The 18,189-nt window shown below is 40.9% G+C and overlaps 1 protein-coding gene across 2 annotated transcripts in view; it reads right to left on the bottom strand.

Annotated features, from left to right (window-relative positions):
• The window catches only part of LOC124142801 (DBH-like monooxygenase protein 2 homolog), a 96,407-nt gene that overhangs the window by 69,718 nt on the left and 8,500 nt on the right, over positions 1-18,189 (bottom strand). The window contains exon 10 of one of the 2 annotated variants that reach the window (XM_046511461.2): positions 16,375-16,706. The exons of the other annotated variant lie outside the window; for it this stretch is intronic. Within the exon in view, the coding sequence (XP_046367417.2) occupies positions 16,419-16,706 (288 nt within the window). The 3' untranslated portion in view covers positions 16,375-16,418. Of the gene's footprint in view, positions 1-16,374; positions 16,707-18,189 lie in introns of those variants that run through there. 2 annotated transcript variants of the gene reach the window in all.

Here is an 18,189-nt window from a genome sequence, read left to right as displayed (position 1 = left end):
TTACAATGGACGTGATGTACACAGCTGTTATTGTTGTGTCAAAATTTACAACAACTAAAACATATAATGTGTTTAGTCCCACCAATAACCAATGTGTACTGTGGCGGCCATATTCAAAATCGGATTCAAACTTAATTATGTGTTGTTGGAAGAATCATGTGAAGTTTCAGTTTCATTTGACTGTTTCTGAAGATGCAGGTTGGGGGAATTTAAGAGCCTTGTCAAAACGCAAAAGACAAGTAATTTTCAAAAAGTGTAGTGTAGTGAAAACAGGATCATATGTTTGGAATACCACTCGTACCTAAACATATACAAAATTCTTTATGTTGTAAACTGAAATGGCAGTGTAATAGCATGCGCAATTGTTTGTATTGTTTCGCAATATGGCTACCGTGGTTGGGCCACTCCGTGAGATAAATGTTATTTGACAAGAAAGGCAAATGTACTATTTACTGTGCATATATGATATGGTCATTTGTTTCTGCCTTGTCCATCACGTATCGACGAGTCTCTCCCTCTGATAGCGTCTGGGTAGCTGGCATGCTCATTGCGTCTTGGGAAGGAACACATCGAAACGCTCGGAACCTGCTAATTGCCTGCGGATTGGACCTTGAGTGTTGACATGGATGGGCAAATTAAACCCGAATAATGCTCCAATAGGGCTTGGAACACCTACTCATTTGTACAACTTTGGAATGGTACACTTAAAATGCATTTTGATCTTGCATTATGCTCAGTACTGACGAGAAATTCACTAAGTTACACTTGGAATATGACACCCTCCAACTGTTTACTTTGAATATGAATAACTTTTCAAACAGGCTTTAAATGAGCAATTCTTTTGTAAAATCTTCGGATATGGGGTGAAGCGGGGAATTTCATTCTGGGATAAGACAACATGAATGGTGAGGCGTAAGGTGAAATTGTGCTTAAATGATTGCACTTTTGTGACACACCGGGTTCACAGTGCGAGCCCACTGTGCAAGTTTAACATGAATAACCTGTTCGGAAATAAATATACTGACTGAGGGCAGACCATTACTCGTGTTATCCCCTGAAAGCCGAGTGCCAGGCAGTGTCACAACGAAACTCAAACCTGTTTACCTTAGGCTTATGGTTGGTTGGTTGGTTTGTCGTTTAACGCCGCACTCAGCAATATTCCAGCTATATGACGGCGGTATGTAAATAATCGAGTCTGGACCAGACAATCCAGTGATTGGCATCATAAGCATCAATCCACGCAATTGGGACACTGATGACATGCATCAACCAAGTCAGCGAGCCTGACCACCCGATCCCGTTAGTCGCCTTTTACGACAAGCATAGTCGCCTTTTACGGCAAACATGGGTTGGTGAAGACCTATTCTATCCCGGATCTTCACGGGTCCTTAGGATTATGGAAAGAGTTTATGTCGCTTTTATTCATCAGGAGATCTGGGCGAGTTCCCAGAGACTCTGTGGTGACAGATGAAATCAACATTTATCAAGAAAATTATCAGCTGGTGAAACATCTTTGCTACTACATGTCATACACCATTTGAATGGTCTTATCTTACTGTTTATTAATATGGAAGTAATGTTTATCACATTAATATATAATTCATTTATAACTTAGTTTTCAATAAAAAGTGTAAGGAAGCTATCTACTTACTTATTTTTTTTATTTTCAATACTAAAGTAATCGGGAAATGATGATGAAAAATAAGACTTCTGAGTACGACATATCATCACATATTTGCCGGGAAATACATCCGTTTTCGAAACTTTGTATAAATAACACGCGGGAAGGTTCGTTCGATGTTTGGTATCGTAAGAAAGCACTGAACATCAATACTATTACGCTGAACTCGCCAGGAGTATTTTAGTAGTTGTAACATGCGATTTTATTGGATACAAATTGGTTACTTATGACGCTTTACCCGTTATCATATATCAGGATCGTGATTGGTCAAAATCAAGCACATGACCTAAGGCAGCCAATCACATTACAGCAATGTCGAGATGTCATTTGACTTACATTACACGATCGCACGAAAAGATGGAAAATAGTAGCACTGATGTAAGCTTGAAAACTTTAGTTTGTTGATTTTATTTATTACTTTATTTAATTTATATACGATTTGCTTGAATCGTCTTTTTATTGCTCTTTGACATGTTCGATATGGACCCGTTGTCCCAGATTATTCCCTTTTTCAATAATGTTGCTAGAAAAGTTCATTATGTTAAATTTATTGATAAATATCGTAAATTGCAATGAAATTCGTATTTTCTGACTGTGTGAAAAGTGGTTGGTTTAATATATGAATGATATGACAGGTAGGTTAATGAAACTATATATTATTTTGACGTGGCTACGGTGTGGCTGGTGTTGGAAGCGTTAACGAGTGGAGTACTTTGAAGCTGGGCCCTGTTTCACCGAGCAATTTCAGTGTTGTGATTCATTTACCATGTTTACAGCTTAAAGTAAACTGAAGGCCGTATGGGCCTGCTGAAACTGAAAACTATCAGCCCGAGAACAAATCTGTCGGCCTCGGGCCTTCGGGACAATGTCTATTTCGAACACTGCAGACGACTGATGTTAAATCTCTTAAATGTTTCCACTTTCTAAATACGTGTCAAGAGCAGAAGTGTCGTCTACGTGTACATTGAAAACTGTTTACTCGAATGTAGTTATTTCATTTAAAACAATCTTTCTCCACTTATTCTCCGAGTGGAATTTCCCTGTGCAAACATGATGAAGTAGATTATATTTCTTAGCAGTTGAAAGCAACATTCCACATAAACTGTGTACATTATTGTTAGAAAAAAATAGAGAGACGTAGATGCGCAGAAAACAATTTTACAAATTGAGACACATGAGTTGTTGCGGAGACGCCCCAGCAGCTGTAGTCTACATTTATATATACAACCAGCCATGCTCCAATGTCCTAGACTAGCAATAGTGGCATCAGTGGGAGAACGTTTGTCAAAACCGTGTATAATTCTAGCAACGTCACGTTGGGTGCTTTCAGCTAATTCAAGATCTTTACAAAGTAACTATAAGCCCGATTATGACACCCATGGGTCTACGGGCCGATGTCTATTTCGAACACTGCAGACGACTTATTTTAAATCTCTTAAATATTTCCACTTTCTAAATACGTGTCAAGAGCAGAAGGGTCGTCTACGTGTACATTGAAAACTGTTACATTACTTGTAGCATGATAATCACGTTTGTGAGTAAAATCTAGACTAACATCTAGTCTCTGAAATGAACATATCTTACAGACAAAAACAGTAATGTTGTTGAATTATCTTAATAAAAATATAATAAAAAGGTGCCCAGAGACTGTCTTCATTTCAGATACTGCAGTAATCTAGACTTGCCAAACATTTTAGACTTGCATGGGCTGTATTGGATATATTTGTATCATGGTCTGTATGACAGACTACGTAAAACCATCACAGTTGAATTCCCGACCCTACCCAGACAGAGGGAATGTACAACGCCCGCCCATGTTTGCTCACCTACGATCCATTGCTCCTCGTGATGTGTTGCTTTGTTCCAATGTAAACAATATACAATTTTAACATTCCTGCCACAATTTACAAAAATGCAAACTGGAAAATGGACTATTTGAAAAATGTCTATATGTATTTGACCCTATATTGAATAAAGTGGTAGCTGTTCTAATTTTCTATTACTGTTTCTTACTTTACTGCTACTCCGATCGTATAATGTAAACGCGACACGATTTTAACATTCCTATTTCACAAAAATTACCAATCCTATATTTGCACTCAAAAAGTAAGTGGCTATTATTTCTATTTTTATTTCGACGAGGACCGCCTCCGTGGTCCTGTGGTAGAGCGTCCGCCCGGAGAGCGGAAGGTCCGGGGTTCGATCACCGGCCGCGTCATACAAAAAGACGTTAAAAGATTGTACTTGCTGTTACCCTGTCTGGCGCTCGGCATTAAGGGGCTAAAACAAGGACTGGTCGGCTCGGAGTCAGTGTACTGTGTCTGAGTGGGGTATTCATGTTAAACTGCGGCATGGTATCTCAGTGAGCTAGCACTATAGATCGGCAGAACAAGCAGCCACACACACACATACACGTGCATGCACGTCGCTATATAAGTGGAATAATCTTGGACGCGACGTTAAACCCAATTTCACCTCACCTATTTCGACGAGCGACCAAGGGTATTGAGAATCTTAATGTTCAATGGGTGTTGAAGGTGTATCAGGCACAGAGAATATACACATTGGTCGCCATTTACACATAATTATGACTGTTTGAGATAAAAGCTAATACATATTCCTTCAGCTGGTGAACTGTGATATTTCTTCGCTGGTGAAATGGGGGTAATGATGTCTTAATTACCACATGCACAAGGCTGTGTCTCCCTTGATGGGTGAGTGAGTGACCGAGTTGGGTTTAACGCCGCTTTTAACAGTATTCCAGTTATATCACGGCGTGTCAGCTTAATGTGGGAGGAAAGCCCGAAGTGATGCAGGTCTCAGACATTTACCACTTCGGTGAAACCCACGAGCACGGGTATGGTGCCGACAAACCTAGAAACTTAATTGGGACGTACCGGGATTCGAACCCACAATCACATTACATCCCAGAACTGTTTGCATTCATTGGACAGAATAAAAGGTTACAGCGGCAGCTACATCAAGCCATAAAACAACTTTTGCACGTCTCAATCTTGTGTGTTAAATTATTTTATTATCATTTTGCGTTTTATTTCTGGTACTGCCCTTCGTTATCCTTGATAAACACTTGTTGAATCTTGACTGCCAGGTATCAATTTGTATCAGCAGTAGTGTGTATAGATATACAGTTGCATCATGTATCAGCAACAGTAAGTATCCATATGTAGCAGCATAATGTATCAGCTACTGTAAGCAACAATACGTATCAGCACGATGTATCAACAACAGTACGCATCAATACGTATCAGCATCATGTGTCAACAACATTACGTATCAATACGTATCAGAACAATGTATCAACAACAGTACGCATCAATACGTATCAGCACAATGTATCAACAACAGTACGCATCAATACGTATCAGCATCATGTGTTAACAGTAAGTATCAATATGTAGCATCACCATGTAACAGCTACTGTAAGCAACAATACATATCAGCACGATGCATCAACAACAGTACGCATCAATACGTATCAGCACGATGTATTAGCAACAGTAAGTATCCATATGTAGCATCACCATGTAACAGCTACTGTAAGCAACAATACATATCAGCACGATGTATCAACAACAGTACGCATCAATACGTATCAGCACGATGTATCAACAACAGTACGCATCAATACATATCAGCACGATGTATCCACAACAGTACGCATCAATACGTATCGGCACGATGTATCAACAACAGTACGCATCAATACGTATCAGCACGATGTATTAGCAACAGTACGCATCAATACGTATCGCATCTTGTGTCAACAACAGTACGCATCAATACGTATCCCATCTTGAGTCAACAACAGTACGCATCAATACGTGTCAGCACGATGTATCAACTACAGTACGCATCAATACGTATCGCATCTTGTGTCAACAACAGTACGCATCAAAACGTATCAGCACATGAGTCAACAACAGTACGCATCAATACGTATCAGCACGATGTATCAACAACAGTACGCATCAATACGTATCGCATCTTGTGTCAACAACAGTACGCATCAATACGTATCGCATCTTTTGTCAACAACAGTACACATCAAAACGTATCGCATATTGTGTCAACAACAGTACGCATCAATACGTTCCACATCTTGTGTCAACAACAGTATGCATCAATACGTATCAGCATCATGTGTCAACAACAGTACGCATCAATGCGTATCAGCACGATGTATCCACAACAGTACGCATCAATACGTATCGCATCTTGTGTCAACAACAGTTTGCATCAATACGTATCAGCATCATGTGTCAACAACAGTACGCATCAATGCGTATCAGCACGATGTATCAACAACAGTACGCATCAATACGTATCAGCATCATGAGTCAACAACAGTACGCATCAATACGTATCGCATCTTGAGTCAACAACAGTACGGGTCAATACGTATCAGCACGATGTATCAACAACACAGTACGCATCAATACGTATCGCATATTGTGTCAACAACAGTACGCATCAATACGTATCGCATATTGTGTCAACAACAGTATGCATCAATACGTATCAGCATCATGTGTCAACAACAGTACGCATCAATACGTATCGGCACGATGTATCAACAACAGTACGCATCAATACGTATCGGCACGATGTATCAACAACAGTACGCATCAATACGTTTCGGCATCAGCATCATGCATTAACTGCATCTGCTTGTGGAATGAGGCCGATATTGTGCATGATAATACTCTCAGTAGCTATACGACAAAGCAAATCTAATTTAACTGTCTGTTAAAGACTATTTCCTACCCTTAACAATGCCCAGTACCTTTGATTTATATAGACTGAGATTGTCCAAGCGAATTAATTGTATTCGCCGAATGACACCGACAACAAGGGATGCACTTTACGAATATTCTTGCCATAAGTTTTCATAACTGTTTTCTCACATGCAACGTGTCTATATACAGTGTGTACAGTATACATACAGAAATGTACACGTTTATCACGCCGAAATACCGGGTTCGATTTCTACTATGTGTACAGTGTGTTAAGTCCATTTCTGATGTTACTCGCCGTGATATTGCTGGAAAATTGCAAAAAAGCGTAATACCAAACTCGCGAAAAAAACATTCTCGCATCAGTCTGTGTTGTCATCTTTAAGTAATGATGTTCACCAATACGCGCAGGTTCATTCGACTGTTGAGATAAAAAAAAAACCTGTACCAACGAGAAACACTGTATGTCAAACTCAGTGTGTCTGAGTGGGGTATTCATGTTAAACAGGGGCATGGTATCTCAGTGGGCTAACGCCACACCATTGACATCAGTCCGGACTAGTACAAGCACACACAAACACACACACACACACACACACACACACACACACAAACACACACACACACACACTCACTCAAACGTGCGCTATATAAGTGCAATAATCCATGCTGGACGCGACGTCAAACCCCATTTCACCTCACCTCACATCGTCTCACTCAAAACCAGGACCCGGCTCTTTAGATGTACATCTGGGTCAACGCCGCATACAGTCCGTCTTCTGTATACTTTCCCCGACATTTGGTTCAACGCAGCTTACTGTACTTTAGTTAACATTTCTTTCATTAGAATTTCTATGACTGGAGAACCTGAGGGGCATGTCAACAACACTTGTGCCTGTACCCACACTCGAGCTCATTGTACATGTAACTGTCACATGAGTCTATGGATGCCTGTTTGTGTCAACTATCGCATATTCGTAATTACAACTGACATGAATGTGTCGGTTATAATGACAAAACAATTCTCAAAACCTATCGCGTGAAGGTTTCGCTAACTTGGACGGTCAATGGACGGTCATTGGCCTTGTTCAGTTCCAGTCCTAGCTACTGCCCATCGATAACAGTTGTCTTCCAGACCAGATTAAACACATCGTGTTATCCGAACTTCGAGACAAACGGTGTGCCGACATTAGATTATAGTGCCACTGACGATTCTATCGGTACGAAAACGAACATTTATTTAATGGAATTCAAATTAACGCGATTTCGCTGAAAGCAGTTTCATAAGATCGCATAATGTAATTGATACTAGCGCCAAACTAAAATACTTGAAAGGATTAACTAGTTGTTAACCTGCCTGTCGCTCGACATTAAGGGCACAAAACACTACTGTTCGGCCTGGAGTCAGTATAACGTTTCTGAGTGGAGTATACGTGTTAAAATGCGGCATGGTTTCTCAGTGGCAAAACACTATAAAGTCCGGACCAGTACAAGCAGCCATACAGATGTACACACATGTACACGTAGAAGTACGTTGCAATATAAGTAAAATAATTTTGAACGCGACCCTGAACTCCATTTCTCGTCCCCTTACCCATACCAGCCGGGAACAAGTGTGGCTCAGATATCGTGTAGGTCCATAATAACGATAATGCTAAATATAATTTGCTTTCGAGAAGGATTCCAGCCTAGGAATTATTCATCTTCCCGAGACAAGGGAGTTAACTGACTGTATAAAAGTCCAGTTTCCACCCTTGCCGAACTAGGTTGGAATTTCGTGGCTCGATCGTTGTGCCAGCAGTGGCTATTATGAGTTCTGTCCCTTCTATGTCCATCCTATTGACCAATCAGATTCCATCGCTCATATCACTTGCATTGCCTCAAACAAAACGGCGGCACTCAGTCAAAAATATCAATTATTATGATCTCTATTGTAATAAAACGGATCGAGTGCATTAAATCCCTTGAGCATCTTGATTATAAACATGAAAAGAGTTGCAATATATCTGTCGACGCCGAGTTGACGGTACGAATGCTTTGCAAATCCTGCAGTCGACCGAAATCCGCACGTTGAAATCCATGTTGTTTACGAAACTGATGTCTGGTTCATTACACGATTTTCATTGGACTATGCCTAAACTCGTTAGTCCAGCCAAAATGTAACTCCGGAATCCCAGCCTAGTTTGGCAAGGGTGGAAACTGGACTTTTACAGTCAGTTAACACCCTTGCATCGGGAAGATGGGAATTATTATACATTAGCCTATTCTCTAACATCAAATTCCCCGTAGGGATTCCGGACTAGAATTTGTCCCATATGTTTACTTGTCGTACTCAATGTACCGGGTGGTCAAGTTTCAGTGACCTGTTTGGTTGCGTGCCAACATTCATACATAGCCAGCACTCTATTATTGTCATATTGCAGAAATATTGTTGAATGTGTGATCTTAAACAACTATCAAACACAGACATGTGTACAAAATGTAAAGGTATACATGAATGTCCTGGTATCTCTGCGAACTCTGGGACCAAATTAGTTCTTTCTGTGTCGCAATCATCCGCAATGTGTGCACACCACTATGTCCTGAACGTGTTCAAATATTCTCCTGACCTACATGTAGCTAGACCCCAGTATAGAAGCCTGCGGTTGCTTCACCTGGTGTTTGTTTGAGAACCAACCCATAACGACAGGAATAGAATTCATGCATAATCACGTCGGTGCGTTTCTTTTATACACACATAAAGGAATCTGACTGTATATATTGAACCCGTGGGGATTCGGGGACAGAATACAGGTCACAAGCAACCTATGCTTATCGTAAGAGGTGACAAAATGAATCGGGTGACCAGACATGTCATCGTATCCCAATTGCGTGGATTGATGCTCATGATGTTCAACACTGGGTTATTTACAAGTGGTGGTAAACAACAAAATATATATATTGCAATTGTTTCGATGATTGTCAATAGGTCATTGGACACATGAAGGAGTAACAAATGACACTTGAAAATACCTGACACAATTGGAGTGCGTGAGTGAGTGAGTTAACATTTAAAGTCACATCGGCAGTATTCGAGCCATATCGTGACTTTCACAGGTCTACATAATAAATACATGTAAAGAAATATTTGGAAATCATGTTTTTGATACGATGTAGATTACAAAAATGGTGTTAACCCTACTTGACTTTTTTAAGTAACCACGAGATGGGCGAGTGAGTGAGTTTGGGTTTAAATCCGCTTTGAATTTGCATCATATCTGTGTTATCAAAGCCCGATGTGCAGCAGACCCTAGACGTTTACTACTATTGGTATTGTATTTCTTTTATTAGAAACATACTATTTCTTTTGTCACTGTTTCAGGACAAAAACATACTTACCTTCTCTGAGATGAGGACCCGTGAAGATTCCGGTGTAGAATAGGTCTTCAGCAACCCATCCTTGCAGTAAAAGGTGACTATGCTTGTCGCAAAAGACTAATAACGGTATCGGGTGGTCAGGCTCGCTGACTTGGTTGATACATTTCATCGATCCCAATTGCGTGGATCGATGCTCATGATATTAATCACTGGATTGTCTGGTCCAGATTCGATTATTTACAGATCACCGTCATATAGCTGGAATATTGCTGAGTGCGGCGTTAAACAACAAACCAACCAACCAAACTCTGAGATGAGGAGCTGAGGAAATTATTATTCACAATGCAGAATATCAAACCTTCTTCCTTTCGTATGGGTATGTTGACTGTAGCCAACTTCGTGTTCTCGTGTTAAGGACACCAAACGCTATTCTACAAATTTTATTCGCGGGTAATAATTGTATTATGTACAATACAAACCTGATTGAAACCGAACAGGGGGACAATTGGGATCCTTCTTGAGGATATTGGTCTCCTGCAACTTATGACTGTCGTAAGATGCGACAATGACTTTGTGGGTAGCATGTCATCGTATTTGTTGGATCAATGATCCAGACTCAGATATGTACAGACCGGAGTCATACAGCTGGCATGTTGCTGCGTGCAGCGTTAAACAACAGCAGGAATATTGGTTACAATTATATGCCTTTAGGCTTCGTTAAATTGTAAATCACTCACGTATGAATAATATGTCAGTAATGCTTGTTCACTTCGTTCCATTCCGTTGCGTTTCGGGGTCAGAATTGTTTGTTTCTTTGTTGTTTAAAGCCGCAATCGGTAATATTCAAGCTGAATGACGGCGGTCTGTATTGTTTGTTTGTTGTTAAGCGTAAATAATCTAGTCTGGACCAGACAATCATGTGATTGGCATCATGACCATCGATCCACACAACTGGGATCGATGACATGCATCAACCAAGTCAGCGTGCCTGACCACCCGATCCCTTTAGTCGCCTCTTACGACAAGCATAGTCGCCTTTTACGGCAAGCATGGGTTGCTGGAGACTAATTAAAATGAAGACCTATTCCACCCCGGATATTCACGGGTCTCGGGGTCAAAATAGATGCCAAGCAACCTACGCATGTTGTAGAAGTCGATCACGTAGATTGGCTGGTCAGGCTCGGTGACTTGGTTGGTCGTACATGTTGCCATTATTGATGTGGCTCAAGTGGTTTCTGAGCAGATGTTTCCGACAGATGACATGATGTTTTAAATTTTTTAAAGATATTTTTGTGTTTTTAACAGTTTCATTAAATATTCAAATATTCCAGCTATATGAGGGAGGTCTGTAAATAGTAGAGTCTGGACCAGACAATCCAGTGATTGAGAATCGATCCACACAATTGGGATATGGTGACATGATCCAACCAAGTCAGCGAGCCTGGGCACTCGATCTTGTTTGTCGCCTCTGACATTAAGAATGGGTTGTTGAAGATCATCACAGGTATTGTTATAAGGTAAAAATGCATCCCATAAACCTTAGAAAATTATAACAAAGTCAACCTTTAAATTGATGGTTATAGCTTTACAAACGATGGAGACAGAAAGGTGGAATATTGCTGAGTGCGGCGTTAAACAACAAACAAACAAACAAACAATCAAACAAACATTACATAGACAAAAACGTCCAACAATGTTGCTTCGAATCTCACAGTCCTTACCTGGATGCGTGAGGCCAGTGGTCCTTGTGGGCGTGGCTCCAGCCTTACAGGTGCACTGGGGGTCACCCAGCTCTTGACTATTGGTCATCTCATCACCACCAGAGTCCATGTTGCACAAATTAGCCCACTGTACGGGCGGGAAATGTGTATTTCACATATGGGGATTTAATTAAACTGCGTTATCTGCTATCAGTTTAGTAACGACCCATATCACTAAAACCAGACCCGCGAAGATCCGGGGAGGAATAGATCTTCATCAACCCATGCTTGCCGAAAAAGGCGACCGTGCTTGTCGTAAGAGGCGACTAACGGGATCGGGTGGTAAGGTTCGCTGACTTGGTTGATACATGTCATCGTTTCCCAATTTGCGTGGAGCGATGTTCATGAGGTCAATCACTGGATTGTCTGGTCCGGACTCGATTATTCACAGACCGCCGTCATATAGCTGGAATATTGCTGAGTGCGGCGTTAAACAACAAACCAAACCAAACATGTTAACTAATTTAAGTCATACTTCGGTTGCCCGAAGTTGCCCCTGCCGAATGAACTCCTTGAGTGTGGTATTCCAAGCAGCAGCCTCTATGTTAGTTATTTTCTTTTATTGATTTAATCCAAAAAAAACACATTTTTTATGAAATTATAAACCAGCTACTTATTAGTTGATATAAATATTTTAGAATATAAAACGCAACTTTGATGATGATTTTGATCTTTGATGTTGCGCTATGTTGAACTTGTTGCATGCAATGACAAGAATAAAAGTTGACAGCTACGTCAAGCATTAAAAAACTTGTTCACTCCTTATAGTTGCGTGTAGTACCAATACGCATGTCTGCTGTGATTTTGCGACTATTTACGTCTAAAGTTGCATTTTATGTGTTTTATTTAGGGTACTTCCTTGCGTCATCCTTGATTAACACGTGTTGAAGCAGGGTGAATCTATTCAACCCTGGCTGCCAGAAAATGTGGTATCCTCGATTATTTCATGATCAGGTCACTTGAATCTTAAAATCAAACGCTTAATGACATCACGATGGCGAAACTTTTGCGATAACATTTCGAAACATAGACGAAGGATTTTTTTTAATCCAGTATATTCAGGGGTAAGACAACTGTCAACAAATATAGCATGGTGCTCTTACTGTATAACAGCAAAATCATGTCATGTTAAGCCACGATAAAAACTCGAACTCCTCTAAAAGGAACCTATCATGTGATATAGAACTCAGGGAGACGTGACGTTTGAATGAAGCAGCACTTAAGTGAATAGTGTCAAAGAGGGAGTAGTGTACTTTGTTTGGTCAGGCTAGAGCAAATGAACCGTACCCTCGGTCCGCCATATAGAAACGCTTGGAGACGGTCGGAGACCTACATGTATGTGTACATTTACTCATTCAAATAGAGCAAGCACAGTCGTTAGGCAGGGTCCGTATGTTCAATTTCACGTCTATTCCAATTCTAACGGTCCCGAGGTATATACACTAGATCTTGAGGTAAGATCTATTGACAAATAACGTGAGCCGTTAATACGCATTTAATAAAGTGAGTTAGTTAGTTGGGTTTAACGCGTACGCCGCTTTTAACAGTATTCCAGTCATATCACGGCTTAATGTGGGAGGAAAGCCCGAAGTGATTCAGGTCTCAGACGTTTACCACTTCGGTGAAACCCACCAGCACGGGTATGGTGCTGACAAACCTGGAAACATAATCGGGGCGAACCGGGATTCGAACCCACAATCATAGGTTTTTGGCGTGCCTAAGGGACGCAACTCTGCACAGCGAATCGCGGCGCCTTAGACGACAGGGCCACCCGTGCCCCCAGTTAATAACGTTATTAACATGAGTACAATAATAAACATAACATAATTCTTTCCACAATCATAACGAATCTCTACTAAAAGCATAGTCTGACTATGCCCCATACCCGTGCTCGTGGGTTTCACCGAACTGGTAAACGTCTGCGACCTGCATCACTTCGGGCTTTCCTCCCACATTAAGCTGACACGCCGCGATATAACTGGAATACTGTTAAAAGCGGCGTTAAACCCAACTCACTCACTCACTCTGACTATGCCAATAGCTCGTGCTTGTGAATCACTGTCACATGGAGATACCAGGTGTTCGAATCCTGCCCCATCGGTGACACCCGTCATAAACTCATGCAAAGGCAAAGCAATTGTTCACCTGAACAGAGACGGGAACAAATGGTTGAAGTAAAAAAAAGGAATTGCATCGGACATATGTTGGTTACTGATGCGTCATATTTGGAAATCCCCTCCATATATCTACTAGGAAACTTGTTGAAAGTTAACTAGGGGCTTGATTACTGTAACCTTGATCGAACATCTTTTGAGCAAGAGCCGTATGACTTTCTCTGAAATCATTGTCTTTCCTAGTCCATCCCTCGCTGTTCGTCAACACAGGGCCAACAAGTGGTTCGAGAACTATGGCTGGTTGGTTGGTTGGTTTGTTGTTTAACGCCGCACTCAGCAATTTTCCAGCTATATGACGGCGGTCTGTAAATGATCGAGTCTGGACCAGACAATACAGTGATTAATATCATGAGCATCGATCCACGCAATTGGAATCGATGACATGCATCAACCAAGTCAGCGAGCCTGAACACCCGATCCCGTTAGTCGCCTTTTACGACTAGCATAGTCACCTTTTACGGCAAGCATGGGTTGCTGAAGACCTATTCTACCCCGGAATCTTCTTGAGAACTATGACGACCAAAGATTGTTTGTTGTTTAATCGAGTCTGGACCAGACAATGGTCTTATGGTGCGACAACCAACGCCGTCGGGGTACGAAGACACGTTGTCAACCAAGTCACCGGGCCTGACCACCCAATAAGACGACTCCAAAACAAAGCTTTTATATAATCGTGGTGCTGCGATCTATTTGTGGAACGGCGCCAACAACGAACATGATATTACTCACAGCAACACATACGAAAAAACAAATTTAATTTAAGTTGGGTGTATTTTGTGTGACCCGGCAGGGTATATTGTTCTTGTATTGGCTACTGCCCTCACGTACAGAAGTCACGGTTCGAATCAAACAAATATCTACGGCATGGTTTCGATTTAGCAATAGAAAGATAGATAGAAGTGAGTGAGTATGGTTTTACGCCGCTTTTTAACAATATTCCAGCAATATCACGGCGGGGGACACCAGAAATTGACTTCACACATTGTACCCATATCGGGAATCTAACCCGGGTCTTCGGCGTGACGAGCGAACGCTTTAACCACTAAGTCATTTTTCGTCGAGTTACTGCTCTTTCAAGATTATCAAGCTTTGGAAGGCATTTGCACCCACTTACTGCTCTACTTTGGAAGTCCTTTTCCATCAACTACTGCACTACACTGAAAAATCAAGTTTCAAATGCCATTACTATTTTATAATTTTAGGATATTGTGTTGTCACGTCCAATCAAACGTGTTGCAGGATCACACTGCACATGCAAGGCTCGTAAACTCGAAGTCATCTATACCATTGTAAGCATTGTGTTACCCGTACTTCGAGACACGCAGTGCCAAAATTAGATCATAATATTAAAAAGAATTGTATCGGTACTAACTCCTACTTTTCCGAAACGTGTAAGCAGAATTCGAATAAACGAAATTTTCCTGTAAGCAGTTTTATCAGATCGTGAAATGTTATTGATACTGGCAGCAAGCATAAATACTTTAAAATATTAACTCGTACACCAAGATAACACAGGACTGGTCTGCTCGGAGTTAGTTGGGTATAGATGTTAAAGTGTGGCATGGTTTCTTAGTTGGCAAGCACTATGAAAACCTTCGCGCTATGAAAAGTCCGGACTAGAACAAGCACCCGTAGATATGTACACACACGTATATGCGCGGCGTAACCAAAGTGAAATAATCTCAGTCAGGCTCGCCCTGTGTAGATCGATGGTCACGATGTCAATCACTGGATTGTCTGGTCAAATATTGGTGAGCGCGGGATGAAAGAATATAATATACAGTTGTACCTGAATGTCCTGATATCCCTGCGATCTCTGGGACTACATGAATTGTGTCGCAATCATCCGCAATGTGTGTACACCATAAGCTTCTTTACATGTTCAAACAAACTCCTGACATATATAGCTAGAGCCCAAGCATAGCCAAGCCGGAGGATATTCCGCCTGGCGTTTGTTTGAGAACCAAACCCACACAGACAGATATAGAACTCATGCATAATCACGTCGGTGCTCGCTAGTCTACTTTAAACTATACACGTACAAAGAAACCTGATTGTATATATCTTGAACTCTTGGTTAGAACAGGTCATGCCTCATGGGGCAGTTTCGAGTTAAGTGGAGTGTCCCATTCGTTCTCTAGGAAACCCTGAAGATTCGGATAAGAACAGGTCTTCAGCAACCCATCCTATCGTAAAAGGCGACTATGCTTGTCGTAAGAAGCGAGGGAAAAGGTTATTTCACGAAATAGAAAGCCGCCATACATTGAGTTAATGCAAAATGTGTTGATTACGGATTTTTTGTTTGTTGTTTAGCGCCGCACGGCGGTCTGTAAGTAATCGAGTCAGGACCAGACAATCACTGGATTACAGACCGACGTTATATAGCTGGAATATTGCTGAGTGCAGCGTTAAACAAAAAATAGCCAACAACATCCTCTCCGCCAAAAACAACCACTTCACTCGTTTATCGATGTTCCTGGTAATGATGAAGGACACGATTCATATAGCAACACACTTCAAGGATGTGTCACCACATTTCTCCTTCATGGTCAACATCCGGACAAGGATGTTTCTCATAGCCAGAGAAAGGCATCACGAATTATCATAGCACTCATGCCACGGCATAACGACAGAGGAAAAGCAACGCAAACGCATAAGCATTATTTATTGTATGAATGAGACGCCACAGATTCTACAGCAACGCAGGAAACACGACACACAAAATAGTTGTCACGATAGACACAACTGCCGCTACTCCGCCAGAGCCATATGGGTAACCAGTGGTGTTGTCATCTTCGGTACACGAACACGATTTCATTGCAGACGCAAACTTAAAGGATTTAAGGTCCTCCTCCGACTTCTCATTCAACATCCATTCCTGCATTCTGCCTCTGGCAAGACAAGGATGCTTCTCGGCCTCAGCAATAGCTGCAGGACATTCCTGGCGACATCCACCGTAGGGATTACAGTTGTCCAACACCTAGAAAATACATTTGTAGAGATGAACTTGTCCTATAATACTTTCATGTGTAAAAGTAAAAGAGACTGTTAATCAACAGTGATTAAACAGATCTACTTTTTGTCATGTCGAAGATGCCCTAGAACTAGGTAAATGGGGATGTTGAGATCAATGTCCGAACCTTTTTAAATATCAAAATATTAAATATTATTAAATATATTAGAGCATAGTACATGATTATTGTATTGAATATAGGCAAAAATAAAGTGTTGTCTAATTCTAAATATGGTTGCCGCAGCAATAGTTCTGATTTTAAGAGATACCATTGCTGGGAACATCCATGCAAGTTTCTGCGTCGAAAGGAGGAGGGGTCGAAAATGTGAAAATATAGAATGCTAAAAGAGCTCCCGTGTAATACCAATTTTATGAAACGAGTGAATAGTTGTTGTATCTGACGAGCGAAAACGAGTCAGATACCACAACTATTTACGAGTTTCATAAAATTGGTTTTACACGGGAGCGAGTTTAGTATTTTATTTATTACTTGCCATTTATAACGTTTTTTTAATTATACTGTTGAGTATGAATAGGCTGACACCTACACGATCTATGGCATAGTCCAATTGATTTTAACAGAATAATACTTCAAACACGTCAAAAGTTGAAACGTAGGAATTTAATACCATACAACGGTCCACCTTTTGAATTCACAAAATTATCGTAGGGCTAAAATTTTCGCAACTCACATACTAACGCTACAATATACGATCGCCTTGTGGAACGGGTCTTGCATCTCCAAGTTTACAATAACGTCACAATACCGATGACGTAATTTGTGGCATTTTGTTGCAAGATCCATCGGCGAAACAATGCCATGTGACGTCAGCCTAGCAACAAGGTTGCTGGGGTCATCGAGTGTGCATAAACTCCTCTCAGTGATCTATCAACTCCACACGCAATAATGTTGAATACGCCAAGGGATGTTGAGAGCTTTCAATATTTGTTCTTGAAACGTGTTCCGAGAGTACATAAGCACGCGTTTTGGTATTACACAATGTGTAATACAGCTGTATGTTTATTAAACGGGTGATCTCTTCACGGGCAAGTAATAAACAAAGTCACGACACTCAAACATCTCTCGATATGTAGACAACAGCTCATCATGTCAACATCGACATAAGGAAAAGTCAGCAATGTCAGAAAAGAAGTCCATATGTTTCATAATGAAACTCTAACAGCATATGAAGAAAGAAAGATTTATTTTTACTGACTTCCACCAACCAAGTATTCAAAGTCGTAGAGAATTTAAGAGCGTAGAGCAAAACGCAAAAATCATATCATGTTTGTTTCTTTCTTTGTTGTGTGACGCTACATTCTACAATATTTAAGTCAATAATAGCGTCTGGTGGTCAACATCGCTAATGCATGTCAGCGTATCCCCAATGCGTTGATCGATGCTGATGATACCTGGATTGTCTGGTCATGACTCGGTTATTTACAGACC

Source organism: Haliotis rufescens, unplaced genomic scaffold (genome assembly GCF_023055435.1).
Source record: "Haliotis rufescens isolate VD_foot unplaced genomic scaffold, xgHalRufe1.0.p SCAF_59, whole genome shotgun sequence".
Classification (NCBI taxonomy): Eukaryota; Metazoa; Mollusca; class Gastropoda; order Lepetellida; family Haliotidae; genus Haliotis; species Haliotis rufescens.
This window is presented reverse-complemented; position numbering and strand designations above follow the sequence as displayed.